Source organism: Pan paniscus, chromosome 1 (genome assembly GCF_029289425.2).
Source record: "Pan paniscus chromosome 1, NHGRI_mPanPan1-v2.0_pri, whole genome shotgun sequence".
In the NCBI taxonomy this organism is placed as follows: domain Eukaryota; kingdom Metazoa; phylum Chordata; class Mammalia; order Primates; family Hominidae; genus Pan; species Pan paniscus.
In genome coordinates, this window is record NC_073249.2 from 226,582,224 (window position 1) to 226,604,380 (window position 22,157).

The following is a 22,157-nucleotide window of genomic DNA, read 5'->3' on the forward strand; positions in this document are numbered from 1 at the left end:
CCCTGTCACTGGGGCCTCCACTTATCCCACTTTCCCAGGGGCCACCTTAGCAAATCCCGTCCCGTCCTGTGCTGTACCTGTTGTCCGCTGTGCGGGGAAGCAGGGGTGCCCAGCCCCGAGGACGCCCAACTCTCGGTGGACCAGGGGCTGGGGTGTCCACCTGCCCAGACTGGCTGCCCGCTGCCCTCCCAAGAATGAGCGAGGAGACATCAGAGAGAAAGTGCTTTATCAGCCGGGCTCAGCCCCGCACACGGACTCGCCAGGAGTAGGTGGTCAGCACGCGCTGCTGGCGGCGCACCACGCAGGTGTAGGTGCCCTCATTGACGGCGTTGGCGATGATGCTCAGGTGCGCCTCGCCCAGGGCCAGGTAGCCGGGGTAGGAGAACTCCAGGGGCTCCTGGTCCTTGTACCAGCTGCAGGGGGGCGGGGCGTCTCCTGCAGGCACAGCCCCCGCCGGCTGCCTGCCCCGCACCCCTGCCCCAAGGCCGCCCGCGGGCTGCCCACCCCGAGGACCGCCCGGGGCGCTCACTCACTACACTTTCCCTTTCTTGTGGAGGATCTTCCGGCCGCAGCGGAAGGTCACGTTCCTGCCCTCAGGCACCAGCCTGGTTTTGGTCCTGGGGGGCGGTGGGGTGGTGGCCACCGTGGGGAAGGGGAATTCTGCTCCGGGTGGGGGAAAGAGCCCCATCAGTGCCCCCTCAGCCCAGACCATGGCCAAGACCCAGCTCCCACGCAGCCCTGTCCCGGCCCCGTGGGCATCACCGTAGCAGAAGTCGCAGCTGCTGGGGCAGAGCCTCTTCATGAGCCGCCGGCGAGCGTCGCAGAAGCCCCTCCGCGCCCAGGACGCGCACACGAACAGCCTGTCGAGGCATCCTGTCGGGAGCGTGGGGACCACGGCCTGGCTCAGGACCGCCCGGTCCCCGCCCTCCCGCCCGACAAAGGGACTCACCGTAGAGCCGGTGCAGCCCCCACAGCTCGTCCTGGGACAACGCCTTCCAGCCGCGCAGCGTGGCGTTCAGGTGCATGAGCGCCCGGCCGTGTTGTGAGTGCATCAGGCCCAGCGCGTGGCCGATCTCGTGGGCCGCCACGTGCACCAGGTCCGTGAGCCACACGCCTGCGGGCCCCGGGGGTCAGCGCCTGGGAGCCCCGGGCCCAGCCCCGCCGCCCGTGGGCCAGCTCCCCGAGGCCCGGTGTATCTGCTGGAGCGCAGCCGCGGAGCCGCCCTCGGCCGCAGCCACGGAAAGATAAGAATGTTCTGGGCCCAGGCGGTGAGCTCGGCCCCCAGGAATGCAGCTCCAGCTCCCGCTCCAGAGGCGCAGGGGGATGGGAAAGGGAGTTCAGGGCTGCCGGGATGGGGGCTCCCACGGGCTCTCCTCCTTGCCTGCTAGACTCCAGTGGCAGCCACCACCCCGGAAGCTCCCTCCTGCCGTCTGCCCCAAAGCCCGACCGCGGCAGCCCACTGTGCTGCAGAGGAGAGGCCTCCAGGAGGCCAGCCTGGACGGTCACCTTTCTTCCAGCTGTAGCGCGTGGGGCCCAGGACCCAGTACTCGCTATCGTCGAAGTGGATGCCGCCGTGCGGGGGGAAGAAGGCGTGGGCCAGCTCCCCCGTGGGGCCGTCGAAGCAGTGGTGCAGCGCGGAGACCAGGCAGTCCGTGTGGTTGATCGGGTAGAAGCCTGGGGGGAGCATAGGGCTGAGAGGCCGGGCGCGCAGGGCCGGGCCGGGGCGGGGGCGGGCGCCCACCTATCCGGAGGTCGCTGGGCTGCTCGGGGGCCACCTCGCGGAAGCTGAAGGGGGACACGTCGCTCCACATGCGGAAGGCGGCAGCTAGGGCCCGCCGCGTCTCCCGCGGGCTCAGCAGGTTCCGCGGGAAGGAGAGGATCCTGCGGGGAGAGTGAGCTCAGCGGAGGCCGGCCGCGCCCCCTCCCCAGGGCCAAGCCAGGGCGCACCTGTAGGTGAGGTTGAAGTGGTCCCAGCGCAGCCTGGCTGGAGTCAGCGTGTAGCGGCGTCTGCGGGGGGCCAGTGGGCCCGGGACCCGGGTGGGGGCGACCGCCGAGAGGCCCAGCGCAGCGACGTCTCCCTTCAGGGAAGAAAGCGTGCGTGGGAGGCATCGGTGACGGTCCCCAGGACCAAAAACTGCCGCGGAAAATGGACTGGAAGGAAACGGGGGTGGGGGTGCCCAGGGCTGGGAGCGGGCGTGGCGGGTCCTGTCTGCCTGTGGTTTCGGGTCTCCTAACCTGAGCGCCCTGTTGCACGTCCCTGGGAACGCGGCCCAGTGGAGGGGAAGGGGCTGAACAGCAGGGCGAGGCCTCCCACCCCTCCCAACAACTGGACACGGGGGCGGCCAACCCTCCGACCTCGGGACGCACATCCGGACCCTCAAACACCCCACACACCCCGCACACGTCCTGCGGGCCCCCCGATAGACCAGACCCACAGACGTGAGGACCCCCCCCAACCCGGCACCTGGCCTCCCCCCCCGCCGCTCACCTGCGCTGCGCTCCAGGCCGGCACCGCCGGGGCCCCCAGCCGGGCCAGCAGCACCAGCGCGGGGAGGAGGCACAGGGCGACCAGCGCGGCTCCAAGCCAGCGGCGCTCGACGCCTGCCCCCGGGGCCTCCGAGGGGACACGGGCCCCGCGGCCCATGGCAGACTTGCTGTGGGGCTCAGGGCTGCATGGGGCAGCACGGCGCGGGGGCCCGGGCCGCAGAGCCTCCGGGGAGGATCCGGAGGGGAGGCAGTGGCTCGGCGGCTCGGGTTACAACCCCGTGTGGTGGGGGGGAGGGAGACGGGGCGGGAGAGGGGGCAAGGCTGCCCCGAAGGGAACCAGCTGGCCCGTCCGTTGGCCGAGCTGCCTGCTGTCTCCAGCCGGGGGCATGGGGACCCGCGTCCCGTGGGCCAGGGGCAGAGGCCTGGGCATGGCCTGCTGGGCGGGGTCCTCGGAGGGGGGAGCGAAGAGGGCCCCAGGCAGCCCGGGAAGGGCAGCGCCAGGGCTCCCGCTTAGGAAAGGGTAGCAGTGGGGGTCCCCAAGCCCCCACTGCTGGGCAGTGAGTGATCTGGTGGCTTTTTTCCCAAATGGAATCCTCAAAAAACCCCTGAGCCCCACATGAGCGGAGTCTCCATCCTGGCCCAGGCAGCTGAGCTGGGCCGCAGGGGACGCGTCGCTCGCCTGACAGTGTCCCCGAGAGCTGGGAGGGGATGGCCGGATGGGGACGTGGCAGTGAGTATGGGGCGGTGGAGGGGGAGGCGGGGAGGGGGTGCGTGGGTAGGCAAGGGCCGCGGAGGGTGCCAGGTTGCGGGGCGGAGGGAGGGAACTTGCCGGGGTCTCCCGGGGAGCCGGGAAGGGGCGGGCCCTGGCTGGGGGAAGCCCCGTGGAGGGTAGCGCGTGAGGTGGAGGGTGTGTGGCTCCTAAATCCCCGGCTAGGCCCTAGCAAAGGGGAGAGGGAGACGGGAAGGACGGGAAACGGAGCTAAGCGCCGGGCGTGGAGGTCTGGACCGGTCCTGATTGGGGGCGGGGGCGGGAGCGGGGAGCTCGGAGACCCAAAGGTTCGACGGGGCGGCCGGCGTCCAGGCGCGAGCGGCTCTGGGCTGGGACCGAGACCGGGCACCGGCGTCCCGCGGGGCGGGGGTGGGGGATTGGGCAGAGGAGCAGGAGATTCCGAGCCAGACCGGTCTGTGTCTGTCTCGTCCCTCCCCGTTTTCCGCGCCGGCCTCGGGCCCAGGGTGACGGCAGCCCGGCCAACGGGGTCAGCGCCAAGCAGCTGGCGGCGGCCGCGGGCGGTTCTTGGAAAGCGCGAGAGGCTGGGCCTGGCCGCCGTATTTGCTCCGACACCGCCCCCCCGCCCCCCCAGCTCGTCACCCCGCCTGCGTGCGCCCGGCCCCCAGACCCTGCCTGGGACGCCCCCCAACTCTGCTGGGACGGGACCCCACAGCCCTGGGGAGTGTCGGGCCCCTTGGATCAGAGCGCGAGTCCCCGCGGCCGCCCCCAGGACGGAAGAGCCAGGGGGACCCGGGGGCAAACACAGGAGTCCCCGCCCCGTCGGACCCGGGCCTGGGGGGCGGGAGGCGGCCGTGCCCGCGCCTGGAGGGTGTCCTGGCCCGGAGGCCGCAGTCCGGGCGGGAGTCTGGACCCGAGAGCCTGGGGCGGGCAGGGCGGACCCAGGGAAGGGGGCGGGGCGGACCCAGGGAAGGGGGCCCCCCCGCCCCCAGGCTCGCCCGCGTGTCCCGAGGGGAGGACCCCAGAGGCGCCCGGTCCCCCAGGCAGACAGCAGAGGCAACGTCCGAGAATCTTTTTATAAAACACAGGGCGGGGGCACGCGAAGGCAGCTCGGGCGCGGCGGACGGCGCGGCTCACACGAAGATCTGGATGCGGTCGCGGATGGGCTGGCGGCAGATGGGGCAGGCGCTGAGCGCGGAGCCGCAGGGGGCGCATGCGCCGTGGCCGCACTGGAACACGAGGCGGATGTGGCTGTCGATGCAGATGGGGCAGGTGATGCGTTCCTCCATCTGCCGATAGCGGCTCTGCAGCTCCTCCACCAGCTGGCGCGGCGGGCCGGGGGCGGGGGCGGCGCTCGCCACCTCAGAGCCGTCTGCGGGGTGGGGGACGGGTGTGAGCTGGGAGGCCGGGTGGGGGAATGGGGGGAGCAGGGAGCTGCGGGGGGGCGAGGCTGGGGGCGGGGTGTCACCTGGGACGGGTTGTGACCTGCAAGGGGAGCTGGCGGGGTGGGTGACTTGGAGGCAGAGGTGGAGCCCGGGTGCGGGCAGGATGTGAACCGTGGAAATCAGGCATAAGGTGGTGTGCGGGCTGGAGTCAGGGCTGCAGGTGGGCTGTGAGCTGGGCCGGGGTGTGATGGGGGGGGGGCGGTGCTCTGGGTGGGCTGTGATCTGGGGTGGGGCTATGGAGGGAGTGTGATCTGGGAGGGGCCGTGAAATCCAGCGGGGCTGGGGTGTGATCGGGGGAGGAGGGTGTTACCTTGAGGCGGGGCTATGGGCCGGGTGTGATCTGGAGCAGGCCGTGACCTCCGGCGGGGCTGGGGGCTGGGGGCTGGGGGGCCGCGTGTGAGCCTTGGGAGTGCGGGGTGTAACCTGGGGAAGGGCCATGGGCGGAAGTGTGGGAGGGGAGGGGTGGGGGACGGGGACCTGCGGGCCACCAGCTGAGCAGGAGGCGTGTTGGGGGCGCAGAGCCTCACCCACCTGGGCGCAATTTCTTGCTGACGACCACCTGGCACCTGATGCACTTCTTCATTCTGCGCGCGCACTCTGCGAAGAGGAGAGCGCGGTTGGCTGGGGCCCTACTACCCGGGCCCCCCACCCCGGGGCCCCCCACTCACCCTCACACACGGTGCGGTGCTGGCATGGCGAGAACAGCACCAGCAGCGCCAGCTCGGAGCACACCAGGCACTCAGCGGCCTCGGGCCCCGGCGCGGCGCCCACGTGCAGGTTCGTCACGGTGTTGGGGGTCCCGAGCGTTTGCCGGGGGCCTGGGGCCGCGCCCCCGCCCGCCTGCCGCTCCCTGCAGGGGGAGGAGGCGGCTTGAGAGGGGCCCGGAGGCCGCCGGACCCCATCCCCGCCGTCCACGGACTCACCGGAAGCGCTGGGCGCAGCCCTGAAGGGCCTTGAGCACGCGACCCTCGGCGGCCAGGTCCAGCGGGCTCCGACCGCGGTGGTTGGTGTAGCTCACGTCGGCGCCCTCCAGCGCCAGGAAGCAGGCGACCGCCGCGCCCACCGTCAGCTCCGCGCTGCCGGGGAGGCCCGAGGCCTGTAGCTGGGCGGCAGGACAGACGCCGGTGAGGGCGGGCGCCGGGGCAGGCCCGAGGGAGGCGTCTCCTGGCACCTGGCAGCCCCAGCAGCCGGCGCCCCATGTCTAAAATACAAGGCAAGGGCACCTCTTCCGGAACCCAAGTGGGACAGGCAGGAGGGGCGCCCTGCTAGGTGAGCTCTGAGGCCCTAAGCTCCACCTCTCCCCATCCCATGGGCACCACCCCTTTCCCAGGCTGCCTAGGGGTGCAGGCTGAAGGATCACATAGAACTTGGCTCCCATCTGCTCCACCCCCAGAACGCCTGGCTCCCTGGGCCATCGCTGGAGGGGAAGGTGGACAGTGGCACAGGCCCTGCCCAGAGCCTGCTGCCGGCGCCACCGCAGCCTCTCCAACACCCCACGCCACACTTCCTCACCCTGGACAGCAGCTGCAAGGGCCCTGGGTCCCCCCCGGCCCCATCAGCCACCAGGGGCAGCAGCTGATGACGCTGCAGCGCCACGTGCAGGGCGGTGTCCCCCTCCTCGTCCTCGGCGTTGACACTGCACCCAGCGTCCACCAGTAGCGGCACCAGCCCCACGTGGGCCTGCTGCACGGCGAGATGCAGCGGGGACTGCAGCTTCCGGTTGCGCACATTCACGTCACAGCGGCCCTGGGGAGGGGTGGGGACGGGCTCAGCCCAGGGACCCCAGTGGGCCTCCCGCTCCCCGGTCCTTGGGCAGGCCTGGGCCGCGTCCGCACCTCCCGGATGAGGATCTGGGCCACCTCGCGGTGGTTGTTGAGGGCGGCCAGGTGCAGCGCCGTGAAGCCGTCCTCCTTCTTGGCGTCCACCAGCTGCCGCGCCCGAGCCAGAATCTTTCTCACAGCTCTGTGGAGCAGAGAGGTTGGTCTGGGACCTGGGACCGCCCCCAGGCAGCACAGCAAGAGGCCGGCTGCAGCTGTGTGCCCACCCCACACTCACAGCGCGTGACCCTTGAGGGAGGCGTGGTGCAGCAGGGTGAAGCCCTGGCTGTTGGTGGCGGTCACATCGATGTTTGGCACCTCCGTGAGGACCTCGACAATGCCGCTGGCTCCAGTGCCCGCCGAGATGGCGGAGTGCAGGGGCGTGTCCGAGTGGGCGTCCTGCTGGGGCGGAGTCAGTGGTCACCTGGGGGTGACTTCTGCTTGGGTCAAGAGCCAGGGCACCCAGGGAGCAGCACTCACGGGCAGGGGGCACCCAGGCCAGGGACAAGCACTCATGGGCAGGGGGCACCCAGGCCAGGGAGCAGCACACACGGGCAGGGGGAACCCAGGCCAGGGAGCAGCACACACGGGCAGGGGGCACCCAGGCCAGGGAGCAGCACTCGGGCAGGGGGCACCCAGGCCAGGGAGCAGCACTCACGGGCAGGGGGAACCCAGGCCAGGGACAAGCACTCACGGGCTGGGGGAACCCAGGCCAGGGACAAGCACTCACGGGCAGGGGGCACCCAGGCCAGGGACAAGCACTCATGGGCAGGGGGAACCCAGGCCAGGGAGCAGCACTCACAGGCAGGTTGACGTCACAGCCGCGCTCACACAGGGCTCGCACCACCTCCAGGAAGCCCCTCTGCACGGCCACGTGCAGTGCGGTGCTCTGGGTGCTGTTGATGGCGTCCGCCCGGCACCCAGCACTCAGGAGCACCCTGGCGGCCTCGGGCTGGTTCCTGACAGGAGAGGAAGTGGGAGAGGGCGGGCGCCGGGCCCGGTGGCTGGACGCACAGGCTCAGCCCCGCCAGGCCTCACCCCAGGACGCACAGGCTCAGCCCTGCCGGGCCCCTCCCAGGCCTCACCCCAGGGCTGCGTAGTGCAGTGCCGTGTTGCCCTCGTCGTCCGGCAGGTCCACGCCCGCCCTGGCTTGTAGCAGCAGCCGTATCAACTCCACCTGGCCCAGGTAGGCAGCCACTTGCAGAGCGGTCCTGCCTTGGTTCTTGGCGTCCACCTGCCAAGAGCGCCAGCAGGTGAGTCCCTGGCCCTCTGCCCCTCACTCTCGGACTGGCCAGTATGGGAGGACGGGGTCAGGAGCTTGCCTGCTCTGGGCGCCTCCGCAGCAGGTCCAGAGCCCGGGCTGCGTTACCCAGCGCCACCTCCACCACCAGCCTTCCCGGGTGCTCTGGGTCACTCTTCTGGGCCCGAAGCTTGTCCAGGGCCACGCTCAGTGAGCCTGGGGGCAGGGCTGAGGTTAGTGGTGGCCAGGGGCAGCCCCACCTCCCACTGGCCGCCTGAGCTGTGCCGCACTTTTGTTCTCCCGGGCGCGCTCGGCCACGTCCAGGTTGGCATCCTCCTCGGGCCGGTAGGCCACCAGGCAGGAGGGGCTGAAGGTCCACCGCTGACCAGCGACTGCTACACGCAGGTTCCCGTCTCCAAACACTTTCACCACCTTCCCGACGCGGCCCAGGGCCTGCGGGGAGGGGAGGGGGTCACAGCAGGCTGCAGGTGTGGGGGGCAGCGGCGCTAGCGGCGGGGGTGGCAGGGGGACTCACAGGGGCCATGTCGTCCGTCCACTCGCCATGCCCAGCCTGCAGCCGCTTCACTGTGTCAAGGTCGCCGATGACCCGGACCACGTCGCCCACCCAGAAGGAGTGGTGCTGAGCAACAAAGAGGGGCGTGAGGGGCCCCCCAGCTGTGTGTGGCTGCCCAGGCTCATGGAACAGGAGGGCAACCTGCTGAGCTCCACGAGACAGGCAGGCCTGACTCGGCCCCGGCCCCGACCCCGACCCCAGGCACTGCCAGAGGCTCTGGCTGGACGAGAGCCCCAGGTGTCCAAGGCAGCCCTGGGTGTCCCTAGCCCCAGAGCCATGGGAGGAGTGTCCAGGCAGACAGAAGCCAGCTCTGGGCAGGTGTGAAGCCGAGGTGGCTGGCCCTGGGAAGCTGTACGCTGACCAGCAGCAGGCAACATGGCCAGGGCCCGTGAGCCAGCGTGGGGGTGGGGCCCCAGGACCATGGGGTACAGGGCGGGCCCACTCTGCCCCACCTGAGCCCTCATATGCAGGGAACTCACTCTACAAGCCCATCTCATGACTCCCTTCGGCGCCTCCTCAAAGGTGCCTGGTATCCAGGACCCCAGATCCAGAGCTGAGCTCTGACGCTTTGCCCCGGGCCTGCCCCTCCCAGGGCCATCCAAGCTGCCACCGCCACCACCTCCAGCCCCCTCCCTGCCATCCTGCTTCCCAGGCAGCCCTCACTACCTCCCCCACCACTCTAGGCCAAGCATCCACCTCCCTGTCCTAATCAGCCACCCCCATCGGCCCCCATACAGCACTAACCAGGAGCATCTTAGCCCAGCTGCCTCCCTCCCGCCCACGAAGCTGTCCTGCCTTCCTGGTGTCCTGGAACAGAGGGAGGCCCTAACCTGCCCATTCCAGCCATACCAGCTCCCAGAGACATACCCTCCTCTGGGTTCTTTCACACCCAACCCCTTCTCCTTGACCCCACCCACCTCCACCCACCAGTCCCTCCCCTTCCTTCAGGGCTGGGGACTCGTGGGTGCAGCTGGCACCCTAGTCCTGCCTGACCCCCCAAGGCCAAGGGGGTACGTGGAAGGGGTTACAGAAGCAAGCAGATGAGGCGCAGCCCAGCCCCCCCGGCACCTTGGTGAGCGCCCCGGGGTGGAAGGTCCAGCGCGTCTCGTGGTTGAACTGCACGCGCACGTCCCCGCGGTCCGTGATACGATGCACGGTGCCCGTCTGTCCGATAAACTGTGGCGGGTCATGGAGCTGTGGCTGGGTCGGGCTGGACGCTGGGGGAGGAAGGGGCTGGGGGGGCGGAGGGCTGGGAGGGCAGGGCACACAGGGCTCCACGGAGGGGCGGCTCACCTCCGCCATCCTGGGGTTCCAGCCGCCGTGGCCTTCCTGCATCTCCCGCAGGACATCAGTGTCCAGCAGACACTTGACCTTGTCCCCGTGCTGGAAGGGCTGGCTGTCAGCACTCACCCTGCGCTGCAGCTCCGCCGGCTTGCCTGCGGAGGGTGGCAGACCAGGCCTCAGGCAGCGGCCCCTCCCCTCTGGGACTTCAGCCAAGGCAGGAGGGCTGATGGAGACAGTGTGACAGCCTCATACCGAGCCTTGGGAGGTGGTCCTTGTAGTAGAAGCCGCCCGCTGCCTCGCCCACACACTTGAGGTCCACCTTGCCCTTGTGGCCCACACGGTACACATTGGTGGTACCATCAGCCCACGTCACGCTGGCCACACTCCGGCCTGTCTCCACATCCCAGCCACGGATGTCCACCACACGGCCCGGTTTCCCTTCCCCTCCTGGGGAAAAGAGTCCCCGCCAGCAGGCTAAGGCTGAGCCATGAGCCAGCCACAGCCCAGCCCTGACCCCGCCCCTCTGCCTCCACTCACCATCCTGTGAGCCCCACTCCCAGTCGGGGCCTCGCACCACCTTCGCTCCCTGGAAGATGCCCCTTAGTGGGATCCTTGGGAGGCCCTGGCGGGGACTCAGTGTGACACTGCAAGAGGGTTCACAAATAAAGCTCTCAGAAGAAAACCGCCATCTCTTCCCGTCTTGAGCCACTTGGGAGAGCGATGCAGTGGAGCAGGCCCCCTGTCCACCTAGGCTGCTGGGCTCCGCAGCCCCAGCTCTTGCCCGGGAATGGCCGGTCCAGCAGGTCAGCATCCTCCACACGCTGTGAGGAAATGCCCCTGGGCTCAGAGGCCTGGAGCGAACCTGCGGACCACGTTCCTCCAGGGACTTCCCTGATGCCAGGCTGGGAAGGCACCCGGGCCCACCCTCGGCAAGACCTCTGGGTGCGGTCGCTTCATGCCTGCTGCCTCCCAGTGAGCTGGGGCACAGCCAGGCCCAGAGGTGGGCTCAGCATGTGGGAAGGGAGGAATGAGGAAAGCAGGCCTGGCCAACAGCACTCCCAAGACAACCACACCTCCCTCCACGTGCAGGGAGGGCCAGAGACAAAGGTGACAATGCAGGGGACGGGGTGGCACCTCTGGCTGTCCTTGCCCCAAGCAGGCTAGATTCTCCCCGAGCTGATGCCCAGAGCGCAGCAGCCTCCAAGACAGCCCAGGTGCTGGCTCCAGGTATGGGCTGTCCTCCTGGAGGTCTCATGCCGCCCTGGGGGATGCTGGCTGCCTGATGGCCACTGCTGCCTGTAGAGCCACCCAGAGGCCACCCTCTGTGCCCTGCCCATGGCACCATTGCTTAAGGCCACGGCTCTGGAGAGACTTGCTCCGTCTCCCTGGGAGTGGTCAGGAGGCAGCACCCTCCCCGAAGGCCAAGGCCCCAGCGGCAAGGCCTGGGTAACCGCCGCACAGGAGCCGGTGCGGCCCGGGACTCACGGGCGCGAGTGAGCGGTCTCGTAGCGGTCGAAGGCGTGGGCGAGCTCATGCTTGTTGTGCATGTAGCACTGCGTGCAGAGGTCGTAGTCCAGGCACACGCGGCACTTCCAGCGCATCCCCCGCAGCCCGTGCTTCTTGCAGCAGTCACAGATGATGTTGGGGTGCCGGACGCCTGGGGGTGGGGTGGGGTCAGAGGGGCGTTCCCGCCCCCGGGTCCTGCCCGTCCCGCCTGCCCTTGGCGCGCACCGATCTGGGCGTTGTCGTACAGCAGCAGGTCGTGCGCGCCCTGGTAGCCGGCGCGGTAGTTGGTGCGCGTGCCCTGGTCCCACTGCACGACCACTGTGCGGTCGGGTGTCGAGGGGCTGCCGTGGCGGCCAAGCTCCACCACCGTGCCCACGCCGCCCTCGCCGCCGTCCTGCTGGCCCCACTTCCAGTCCACGCCGCGCACCACCCGCATGCCCACCTGCACGCCCGCCTGGGGGTCTGGGTCCATGTTGGGCGGGGCCGCTCGGGACCTGTGGGCAGAGGGTATTCTCAGGCCACCACGGGACACTCCCGGTCAGAGTGGGCTCCGCGGGAGAGCAGAGGAGAGGCCCAACGGGGCAGGCGGGCTGGTTCAAGCCCTAGGGCCCAAGGAGGCCTGCAGTCTGGCACCAGGGAGGCCAGTGGGAAAGGCGGGCGCCGTGCCAGCCTGGCGCGGGAACTGCAGGGTGGTCTGGGCCCAGGGATCAGGGAGCCTGGCCCCGGGGGCTTCATGAAAGGTTCACAAATAACGCTCTCGGAAGAAAACCACCATCTCTTCCCACAGCCAATTAATGAGCTGGACGCTGGACTTCACTAAAGTAAGAGCTGCCGTCCCCCGAGACACTCACATGGTTGGACGGGCAGTGGCACGTGAGCAGACACCGTGACACGCGTCCCTCAGAGGACTCGTGTCCACACAGGGCGAGGAACTCCTATGATCCACACGAAAACATCAGACAACGCAACAGAAAAACGGCAAACACGATGCAGGTGCCGTACAAGACCAGCAGGCATCGGCCAGCGGGACCAGGAGGCATCTCTGTCCCCAGACACTGCTCCTGGGGGACGCCAGCTTTGGGCCCTGCACGTCAGGGACAGTGCAGCAAGGCCACACAGCACCACAGAGCCTTCTCTGGAAAAGTGGCCCTGGCCACGCAGGCACTCACGACAGAGGCCGGATACTCGAGCAGAGGCAGGTTCCTGGGTCCTCAGTGGCCACGGGGTCCTGAAGCGGGGCTGAGTCCCAACCAAGCAGGGACCCACTCGCCACACAGAGCACAAGCCAGAGCTCACCAGCAGATGGAGGGAAGTAGCCAAGTGCAAACGCCATGCCAGGCGGCTCCGTTTATACAAAGGTGCAAATCCAGGCTGCCGGAGGCAGGGATGGAGTCAGCCACAGGGCTCGAGGCCCAGGACTGCTAATCCCCAGTCTGGGCGCTGACCCCCGAGAGCTCACTCTGCAGACGTGAGTCACCGTGGGCTGCCTCTCTCCACCATGCTGGGCTTCAGCACAGTCTCGTTAACAAGAAGAATGGATGTGAACATTAAGAGGGAAAATCAGAAGGTGGAGGCTACAGCTGGCTGTGATCGCACCACTACACTCCAGCCTGGCGGGGAGGGGAGGGCCACCACTCCATTTTCATTAAACCACTACGACCCCATGGCCAGGGAAGGAGGCAGCCCAGGAACACTGCCTGAAGCAGAGGTGGGGGACACGGCAGTCCCAGGAGGCTGGAGGGACCCCCAAGACTGGGTGGATGTGGCTGAGGATGGGGGGGGGGCCCTGCCAACTCCAGGACACAAGCCAGCCTGGGCCTCACAGGCCAGCCCTCCACCTGGGCAGCAAGGCAACCCAGCGCTTTGCATCTCAGGCCAGTTCAGGAGACACCCTGGCCCGGGAGAGGCTGCAGGTGAGCAGTGAGGAGGGGCCACAGCAAAGCCCCCCACTCCTGCTCTGACTCAGGGGCCTGAGCCCCACAGGTTGTCCCCCGAGCAAGGCCCGGTGAGGAGCCCAGCCCCACTCCGGAGACTGAGTCCAGTGCAGAGGCTCTGCCTGCAGGGCTGGGCTCCCGATCCGTGCCCCGGCTGCGAGTTGGAGCACAGGACTCCCTCTAATTCTCAGGGGCACAAACCTCCTGGCCAGCTTGGCCTCTCCAGTGCTCCCTCCTCACCCTACCCAGGACCGCGAGAGCTTCCACAGGAATGGGTGGATGTTTTACAAGCACAGCTCTCCCTGTCAGTGACTAAGAGGAGCCCCCACCCAGCAGCCGGGCTCTGCTTCTTCAGGGAAACCCCACATGGCCTCCCTCACCTGGCGCGAGACCCTGCCGAGATGGGCACCAAGGCCTGGGCCAGGGCAGGCTCCAGCACCAGGGGCTTCCTTTTCCTGTGGCACCAGTGAGCCTCAGACAAGGAGAGGAGTCCCGTGGGCAGCTCCACAGCCATCAGGGAAGGCAGCTGGCTCTGCCCTCCCCACGGCCTCCTGCAGCCTCCCGGCTGGGCCTCCGCATGAGCGGCTTCCACAGGCGGCAGCCAGAGAAACCCCACCTTGCCCTCGGAGGCCCCGCAGAGCCAGGAGCCCAGCCACCACCCAGGGTGACCCACAGGCCCTCCCCATGGGCCCCTGTGGCACTATTCCCCTTGGCGGGGCCTCTGAGGGCAGCCCCCAGGTGGTGCACTGCTGCGTCCTGTTTGGCCAGGACCCCACCAGCTTCAGCTTTGACTGAATGGTTGCGTGAATGAAACATAAGAACCAGAGAGAATCTGTGCCAGGCTTCTGTGACAGCGGCAGCCCCTGTGTCCCGAGGACCCGCCCGGCACAGGCCGCTTCTAGCCATCCCAGCGCTGACTGCGCCTCACCCAGAGCATGTCCAGGTGGACACAGTTCCACCGGCCAGCCCAGCTCCATGGCCCCACCCGAGTCATGACACTTGACTCTCCAGATCTCTGCAGACCCTCCCATCCCCACTGGGGGCTGTCTTGGAGGGAGGTCACTCCCTCCTGCCCCAGCAGCTCCCCATTGCCTGCTCTGCCACCAGCTGGGGGGCAGGCTCTGCAGGGTTCCTTCTCCCAGGATCCACAAACTGACCTCAGCTTTTGCCCATGGAGCACCCAAGAAGGGTGAGGCGTGGCCGGGGCCGAGCTCCCCCACTCCAGCCTCCTCTACACAGGGACCTTGGCCACAGAATGGCACAGGCCGGGGAGGCCGACGCAGCAGTCTGCTGGCGGGGGGACAAGTGAGAGGGGCACTGCTCCTTAGGGTTGCAGACCCCACCCCCTGCCAGGCTGTCCACCTCCACCAGATCCACACGCAACCTCCTCCTTGCCAGGATCCCACCAGAATCGGCCACAGCTGGAATCACACTACGCCGGGGCCTCCTCCCTGCCAAACACCTCCACTTAGCCAGAGCAGGGCTCATCACAGGCAGCCGCAGAACCGACTGGAGGTCTTTGCTAGTAGGGGACACGCATCTGCCGACCCCCGAGATGGGCCCGGCAATGGAGATGAAGGACTTGGGACCACAAAAAAGCCAATGCCATGAGCCCACACTGTGATCCTTCTGCAGCAGGGGGCGCCTTCCGTCTCTGCGCCCAGACTCTCAGCCACAGCCAGCTTAGCCCGGGCCAGCGGCCACACCTGCCCGACCCGCTGGCTGATGGACCCCGGCCATATGCCATTGGACCTTTCCAACAAGACAGGGGCAGGGTGCCCCATGTGTGAGCCAATGTGTCCTGTGCTTTGGCAAATCTTGCCCTTGGGGGGATGGGCAGAGGGCAGAGATGTCGGGGAGGTCACCAGCAGGGCCTCTGGGAATCAAGACCAAGCCTTGGGGGCCCCCGCCTCACAGGGGCAGTGGGGTGGGGTGCCAAGGCCATCAGCCTGAGACAGGGTAGCCTGTGCCCCAGACTGGCACCTGTCTGCAGCATGCCCGGTATTTTTAGCACAGCCAGGCAGCTCTCCAGCCCTGGCCCACAAACCCCCACCCTCCCAAAGGCTGTCCCTCATGGAAGCCCACCAGAGTTGGGGCACAACTGGGCTGAACACGGGCAGGGCTTTCTCCCTGGCCTCACTTCTTGTGCCTGGAACCAGCCCCCCACTTGCTGAGGGCTGCCCCAACAAGGGGGACGAGCCTGGACGGGGGAGCTGGGTGCGCCCACCCACTCCACACCTCTCCCCGGGGGCTGGGATGTGAGCACACAGGGGCCTGTAGACCCAGCGCCTCCTCACGGCCTCCCCTGCAGGGCCCCCACCCCAAGGGTCTGGGGTCTGTCCCACTTCCAAGGCAGTCCCTTGGCAGTGTCCAGCATGGCACTGCCCTGGAGTGGCCGCCTCATCTGAGCAGGGTCTCCAGCCATGCCTGCCCACCCGCCGACCCTTCTGCGGTGCCAGTGTGCAGACAGACCACATGCGCGTGGCTCCCAGGCTCAGGAGCTCAGTATCCTGGACCCTCTGGAGGGGCCAGCAGTTTTGGTTTTTTTGAGACGTAATCTCGCTCTGTCGCCCAGGCTGGAGTGCAGTGGCGCAATCTCAGCTCACTGCAAGCTCCGCCTCCCAAGTTCATGCCATTCTCCTGCCTCAGCCTCCCGAGTAGCTGGGACTACAGGCGTCTGCCACCACACCCAGCTCATTTTTTGTATTTTTTAGTAGAGACAGGGTTTCACCGTGTTAGCCAGGATGGTCTCGATCTCCTGACCTCGTGATCTGCCCGCCTCGGCCTCCCAAAGTGCTGGGATTCCAGGTGTGAGCCACTGTGCCCGGCCGCCAGCAGCTTTTGAGGCTCTGCCGCCTTTCTCCTCAGCTCCTTCCTGCAGCTGCCTGCCTGGCTTTCTCACCATTGCCCCAGGGCCAGCAGTCACCCAAGACCGCCTGCCATTGGGCTCCTGGCACCCTGGCCCCAGGGCTCAGTACCTGCCTCCGAAGGCTTCTCTAGGGGGTGTTTGTGGTGGGGGCAGGAGGCAGTAATGAGACCCCCACAGGCAGGGAGGAGGGGCACTCCGGCCAGGACCCAGCACTTGTATCCCTTGGTCTCTCCTCAAAGGGGACAGAGTGCACCTGCTTAGGGGCGGGAGGATCCAGCCCAGCAGCGAGGGGCCTGCCCCATTCCCACTGTTCATGAGAGGTGGGGGCTGTGGGGTCGCACAAGCAGCCTGCCCATGTCAGAGGGAAGCTTGCGGACAAAAGGGCTCATCCCTTGGGCTTCCCTGACCATCCTGTCCTCCTGAGGCCATGGGACAGGTTCTGGGCTGGGGCTGGGTCAAGCTGACCCCGAGGGCACTGGCCACAGGACCCATCCCCTGGGCAGGCCTGGGAGCAGGTGATGTGGGGCCGGCGCTTGGCACACCCGCTGCAGACCTCAGGTGAGGACTTCCCGGAGGCAGGTGAGGAACACCAGATTAGGGGTAGGAGTGGGGTGGGCAGCCTGGAGATCAAGCCCTCTAGGACAGATGTTCCCCCAAGGGCCCCTCACTCCCTCTGCCTCCACCCTGGACCTGTCCAGCATCCATTCCTTCCTGGAGAGCAGGAGGTCTCTGGGTTGCCCCCTCCTATTTTTCTGTTCTACACCCACAAGGCTCCAGGTGCAGAGGAGGGGACCCGTGGGACCTGATCACCTGCCCACAGCGGGTGAGCTCTGGGCCAGAGGCTGCTATGGGAAGTGCAGATGTCCAAGGCTAGCCCTGCCCTCACACCAACCTGGCCAAGGTTTCCCAGAAAGACAAACCAGAGACAGCCACAGCCACAGCCCAGCACTGGTGGAGGGGCTCCGGAGAGCAGACCCGCAGACCAGAGCTGTGGCCACGCAGCCCCTGGTGTACATGGTGGCGTACATGGCTGTGGCCACTCCTGCTCCTCCTCTTGGAAACATACAGCCCAGGCTTCCGCTTCAGGATGCTGCCCCACAATGGGTATCTTCATCTCAGTCAGAAATTTACTCAGAGAGTTACCAAATGTTTTTTCCTTTGCCAGAAATGCTAGACTTTGCCATCTACCCACAGTTCACAGGCTGTGCCCCTGGCTGGCATCTGAACCCCGCCGCAGGTAACTGCTCCCGATGTTTAAAATGATGGAGGCAGTCAGGGTGTGAAGACTCGGGCGACAGATCGACAGATGTGCTTTGGCAAATCGGAACTTACCTCAGAGCACACACCAGCCTCAAGGCAGCGTCCCAGGCATTTAATTGCTACTTCCTGGGTCACAGATTCGCTCGGCTACCAGGCTTTCCTGTTGGAAGCTAAAGCCACTGGAGACACAACACAGCAAACCAGACGGGCAGCCAGCAAGCCAGGCTGGAGAAAATGGTTTCTAAAGGCAGCGTCACACATTTAGCATTTACCGTCTTAACCACGCAAGCAGACACCGGGTCTGTCCTATTGCTGCTTAGTTTCTCTTTTTCACAAGAAACTGCAAGCTCTCAGAGTGCAGGAGGACTTCCGAACCATCAGTCAGGAGAGTGTAGGAGGAGAGAGTTCCCTTATTACAAGTATTTTATTGGAGAAGCTTTAAAAGCCATAGAAACCAAATCCTATTTAGCGAGGAAGTTAGCAAATTGCCTTTATTCAGAAGAAGCAAGTTACATGGAACTGGACATGAGGCTGCCCTCCTCCTTGCACCTCCAGCTATGCCTAATGACACCGAAATGCCGCTGTGTGTGGCATGCCACAGGCCATGGAGTAGCTCCAGCTAATGCAGATGGACATCCCAGGTGCCCCAGGGAGATCAGGCCCACGGAGTGGGATGAAGCCCTGAGGCGGGGAGGCCAGCATGGAGACACCTGCTGAGGGAAAGCCCACGAGCGCTGCGGCCACCTCCAATCCTGCCCATCTGGGTGGAGACCTACAGGCACCCTGCAGGCTGGGGTGTCATCCCACTCACCGCCCAGGGCTGCCCTCGGCCAGGAGAGAGCCACATTCAGACACTTGTTGCATGTGAGGCAACAGGCCAGGGTGGAACCGGACAAAGGGGGCCTCCCGGGAAGGGCCAGGCTTGCCGGCGCTCCTGCGCTGCGGCCGCTCTGCCCCAATCCTGCAGGTGCCTATCAGAGGCCTGTCTGGCACCTCTGCTTTCTTCCTCCATGGGTTCCGAACTCAGAGGGGAGACGCGGCATTACTCACCACTTCCCTCCACTCGCATGCATGCTCAGACACAAACACAGCCCCTCTGACGTGGCATCCACGGAGCCCCAAGGTGGGAGAGCCAAGTGCAAACTATCAGGCCGCGGACGATCAAGAGCTCACCTGTCCGGCCGTCCAGTCGCCCGCCGGGCCGCCTTGAGGCTCCTGGGCTGCAGCCCTGATGCCTGGAGACTTTGGGACTGGCCTCTAGCCTCGCTGGGCTTCCAACCCTGTGGCCGAGGGGAGATGCCAAGATGCACAGTTAGCACCTCGACCCGCGGCTCGGTCGCCTGTCTGCCCCCGGGGCTGCCCGCCGGCTCCAGGTCCACTCGGGCCCACGGCCGCGACACTCAGGGCCGCCGCCTGCCCGGATGGGCTCCCTGGGGTCTGAGCGCGCAGGAGCCGCCAGCGCCGGGCCCGTAATTGCGTGCGCCCGGGGTCTGGCGGCCGCGGCTCGCAGACGTCAGGAGGCTCCGGGACGCGCACGGGCGCCGGCGCAGGGGAACGGGCGGGCCAGGGGCGGGCACGGCGGGCACCCCCACCCGGAGCGCGCCCCGCCCCCTGTCATTCGTGCCCGTGGCTCGCGGAGGCCGCCCGGCCCTGTCCGCTGCCAGACCTTGCCAGGGCCGCTCAGTACCTGCCGACCCCAACTTGCCCGGACGTTTCCGTCCCACCCGCTCCGCTCGGGGGCGCGGGACTGCCGGCCAGTCCGTCTGTCGGTCTGTCCCGGCGTTCGAGGCCACCCACCGGCCCCGACTGCTCAGCGGCGGCCAGGCCAGGCCAGAGCGCCTGCCGCGCGCCGCAGCCCACCCGGCCCGGACGACGACCCCAGCGCCGACCCCAGCGCCGCTGGCCCCGGGCCGCGCGAGGCCTGCCGGGAGCTGGAGTCCCGCGCGGGTGGCCGGACCACAACTCCCAGGAGGCCCCGCGGCGGCGCTGCGCGCGCAGCCCCAGCCCATCCCGTGCGGACCCTACGCCGAGTCCGGCCCGGGGCTGCTGGGCCAGCGGGAGCGGGAACGGGACGGCGCTCACGTTCTGCCAGAGCGGAGAACGACTCGGCGACGGTGCGGAGGACCAGGGGAGGAGATCCGCGCCCGCACGCACCATCAGCCGAGAGGACGGCCCGCATCGCGCCAGTGACCTAGGAGCGACTCGGGGACGGCTTCGGGCTCTCAGGCCCTCCTGGGCCACCGGGCACTGAGGAGAGCGGCGGCTGGAAACTGTGGGACCCGAAGGGCGGGAGCCCAGGGCCCGCCCCCGCCGGAGCGCCGCCGCCATGGCCACGCCCCCGCCACGGGGATGGGCAGGGCAAGCACCGGAAGTGCGTCACGCGGGAGCGTCTGCGTCGCCTACCCTGCGTGGCGCAGCTAGGGTCCGAGCGGCTTAGCCTCCGGGCGCCTGCGCAGTGGCGGTCCCAGAGACGCACTCGGTTGCCATAGAGACGGGGGCTTGGGAGCGACGTCGCGCTCGCTGGCACTGGCGGCACTTGCCGCGCCGCAGCCACCTCTTTCCGACTCCACCATTGCGGGCCCTATCCGGGGTTTTGAGTCACGCAGACCTGGACACAGCGAGAAACGGCAGTCCGGGCCCGTCCTCCCGCCCCGGGTTCTGCACCCCAGAGTTGGACGCTTGCTTCTCGCTTTCTCCTGAGAGAAGTCTCCGCGTTTCTAAACAATGCACTGCTAGTTTCTCATTTCTTTCTTTCTTTTTTTTTTTTTTTTTTTTTGGAGACGGAGCCTCGCCTTGTCGCCCAGCCTGGAGTGCAATGGCGCGATCTCGGCTCATTGCAACCTCCGCCTCCAGGGCTTAAACTATTCTCTTGCTTCAGCCTCCCGAGCAGCTGGGACTACAGGCATGCGCCACCACGCACAGCTAATTTTTGCATTTTTAGTCAAGACGGGGTTTCACCATTTTGGCCAGGCTGATTTCGAACTCCTGACCTCGTGATCTGCCCTCCTAGGGCTCCCAACGTGCTGGGATTATAGGCGTGAGCCACCGCGCCCGGCCTCTCATTTCTTAATTGTAGACATTGCGTACTTCCGGAGAAGGTCCCTGAGAACCTGGCTGATCTTCCCCGTTGCACCCCTCACGTGGTCCTGTTAGCTCCCAAACTGTCAACCTGAAAGGAAACCCAGAGGCAGGCTCTCCAGGACAAGTGAGTTAATCTGGGAATCGCAGGGAGTTGCAGCCTAGGCTGTTCGTGCCATGACAGATCATAGGCCTATCTGAGAGGGCCGGGCGAAGGGGAAAATACAGATGAGCTCACAAAAGTTGTTTTGTAACAAAAACCACTGGCTGTGGGCGCTTGCTGCAGGAGTGGGCGTTAGCTTGTTGTTGGCGAGAGCCTTACCAGGCCGACGTCCTTGTGCAAGCTGCTTATCTAGAATACTGCAGTCCTGAGGAATTTCCCTGCAGTAAGTCCGGTTACAGGCAAACGTGCAGGACGTGCAGGAGCGTCTTGTGAGGAGGCCTGCTGCAGGTATTCCTGCATGAGAGCTCCCCCTTCGTGGCCTCCCGACTCCATTTGTTTAGGGATTGGTGGAAGTAGTTCCATTTTGGTACCTGCAACTTTCACAGCTGTCGTGATGAAATCAGGCTTAGCTCTTCATGATTGAGTACCTGCTGTTCACTGCTACAGTATAAAACCATGCCACAATTCCTGTACAATCTTTTTTTTTCTTTTGAGTTAATAGTTACCTAATATTTTCACATACCTAGCTTTTTACTAACCCATGGCCAGCCTTTTTTTCAAGTGCCCCAACGTTTTTGCCACATGCCTAACAATACCATTTTCCAAAGGCTCAAACACATCCGTTGTGTCTAACTGATTCTCCTGTTCCGACCTAGACCGATCACTTCCTGACCCGGCTGCACAGCTCTTATCTCGAGCTTTTCTCTGCTCTCATCCTTGAGACTCACTTTGCTTGTCTCCTTTCTTGGATTCCCTGTGTAAACGAAAAATAAAATCCTAAGCCCTCTACCAACTGTTTTTTGTTTTGTTTTGTATTTGAGACAGGGTCTTGCTCTGTTGCCCAGGCTGGAGTGCAGTGGCACTATCTTGGTTGACTGCAGCCTCTGCTTCCTGGATTCAAGTGATCCTCCCACCTCAGCCTCCTGAGTAGCTAGGACCACAGACATGCACCACCATGCCGGTTATTTTTAAATTTTTAGTAGAGACAGGGTGTCACCATGTTGCCCACACTGGTCTCAAACTCCTGGGCTATGCTATTTGCTCACCTCTGCCTTCTGAAGTGCTGGAATTGGCTGGGCGCGATGGCTTCACGCCTGTAATTTCAGCACTTTGGGAGGCCGAGGAGGGCGGATCACTTGAGGTCAGGAGTTCATGACCAACCTGACCAACATGGTGAAGCCCTGTCTCTACTAAAAATACAAAAATACAAAAAAAAAAAAAAAAAAAAAATTAGCCGGGCATGGTGGTGCACGCCTGTAGTCCCAGCTACTTGGGAGGCTGAGGCAGGAGAATTGCTTGAACCCAGGAGGTGGAGGTTGCAGTGAGCTGAGATCGTGACACTGCACTCCAGCCTGGGGAACAGAGCAAGAATCCGTCTCAAAAAAAAAAAAAAAAAAAAAAGCCAGACGCGGTGGCTCATGCCTGCAATCCCAGCACTTTGGGAGGCCAAGGCAGGCGGGTCGTGAGGTCATAAGATCGAGACCAGCCTGTCCAACATGGTGAAACCCCGTCTCTACTAAAAATACAAAAATTAGCTGGGTGTGGTGGTGGGCACCTGTAATCCCAGCTACTCGGGAGGCTGAGCCAGGAGAATGGCTTGAACCCAGGAATCGGAGGTTACAGTGAGCCAAGATCATGCCACTGTACGCCAGCCTGGTGACAGAGGAAGACTCTGTCTCAAAAAAAAAAAAAAAAGAAAAGAAACCAGCCAGGCACAGTGGCTCACGCCTGTAATCCCAACACTTTGTGAGGCCAAGGTGGGAGGATCACCTG

At 65.8% G+C, this 22,157-nt stretch overlaps 2 protein-coding genes across 38 annotated transcripts; both read right to left on the reverse strand.

Moving 5' to 3' along the window:
- Positions 1-209: 209 nt before the first annotated feature.
- On the reverse strand, positions 210-3,188 carry MMP23B (matrix metallopeptidase 23B). 5 transcript variants are annotated; one of them, XM_008959385.6, is made up of 8 exons: positions 2,489-3,188; positions 1,948-2,078; positions 1,742-1,881; positions 1,507-1,674; positions 950-1,114; positions 763-873; positions 534-660; positions 210-413 (listed from the first exon to the last, which is right to left on the reverse strand). In XM_008959385.6, the coding sequence occupies exons 1-8, from the start codon at positions 2,642-2,644 to the stop codon at positions 239-241; spliced, it is 1,173 nt and encodes a 390-aa protein (XP_008957633.2). In that variant the 5' UTR covers positions 2,645-3,188; the 3' UTR covers positions 210-238. The 5 variants fall into 5 exon arrangements, with proteins under 5 accessions (XP_008957633.2, XP_063451178.1, XP_063451170.1 ...); XM_063595108.1 differs by having other exon boundaries at positions 537-660; positions 2,489-2,644; XM_063595100.1 differs by having other exon boundaries at positions 537-873; positions 2,489-2,644.
- Positions 3,189-4,276: 1,088 nt separating this feature from the next.
- On the reverse strand, positions 4,277-21,778 carry MIB2 (MIB E3 ubiquitin protein ligase 2). 33 transcript variants are annotated; one of them, XM_034953200.3, is made up of 21 exons: positions 18,831-21,778; positions 18,317-18,423; positions 11,326-11,574; positions 11,060-11,231; positions 10,112-10,218; positions 9,827-10,048; positions 9,584-9,726; positions 9,359-9,454; positions 9,035-9,097; positions 8,252-8,356; positions 8,007-8,169; positions 7,799-7,932; positions 7,562-7,710; positions 7,279-7,480; positions 6,715-6,875; positions 6,495-6,621; positions 6,172-6,405; positions 5,583-5,761; positions 5,328-5,509; positions 5,191-5,256; positions 4,277-4,586 (listed from the first exon to the last, which is right to left on the reverse strand). In XM_034953200.3, exons 1-21 carry the CDS (start codon positions 19,469-19,471, stop codon positions 4,348-4,350), a joined length of 3,741 nt encoding a protein of 1,246 aa, XP_034809091.1. In that variant the 5' UTR covers positions 19,472-21,778; the 3' UTR covers positions 4,277-4,347. The 33 variants fall into 33 exon arrangements, with proteins under 33 accessions (XP_034809091.1, XP_034809089.1, XP_034809101.1 ...); XM_034953198.3 differs by having other exon boundaries at positions 9,359-9,466; positions 18,831-21,777; XM_034953210.3 differs by having other exon boundaries at positions 9,359-9,466; positions 9,827-10,021; positions 18,831-21,776.
- Between the last annotated feature and the right edge of the window lie 379 nt (positions 21,779-22,157).

Excerpts from the sequence above, each read along its gene's own strand:
- MMP23B (XM_034953328.3), bottom strand. The coding sequence starts at position 2,644 with ATGGGCCGCGGGGCCCGTGTCCCCTCGGAGGCCCCGGGGGCAGGCGTC. Across the intron at positions 1,882-1,947 it reads CACTTCAACCTCACCTACAG|GATCCTCTCCTTCCCGCGGA; the intron begins GTGCGCCCTGGC and ends CTCTCCCCGCAG. Across the intron at positions 874-949 it reads GGGGCTGCACCGGCTCTACG|GATGCCTCGACAGGCTGTTC; the intron begins GTGAGTCCCTTT and ends CGCTCCCGACAG.
- MIB2 (XM_063595056.1), bottom strand. The coding sequence starts at position 19,471 with ATGGCGGCGGCGCTCCGGCGGGGGCGGGCCCTGGGCTCCCGCCCTTCG. Across the intron at positions 10,396-11,059 it reads GAGACCGCTCACTCGCGCCC|CGTGTGGAGGATGCTGACCT; the intron begins GTGAGTCCCGGG and ends ATTTCCTCACAG. Across the intron at positions 9,727-9,826 it reads GGACCACCTCCCAAGGCTCG|GCAAGCCGGCGGAGCTGCAG; the intron begins GTATGAGGCTGT and ends CACCCTCCGCAG.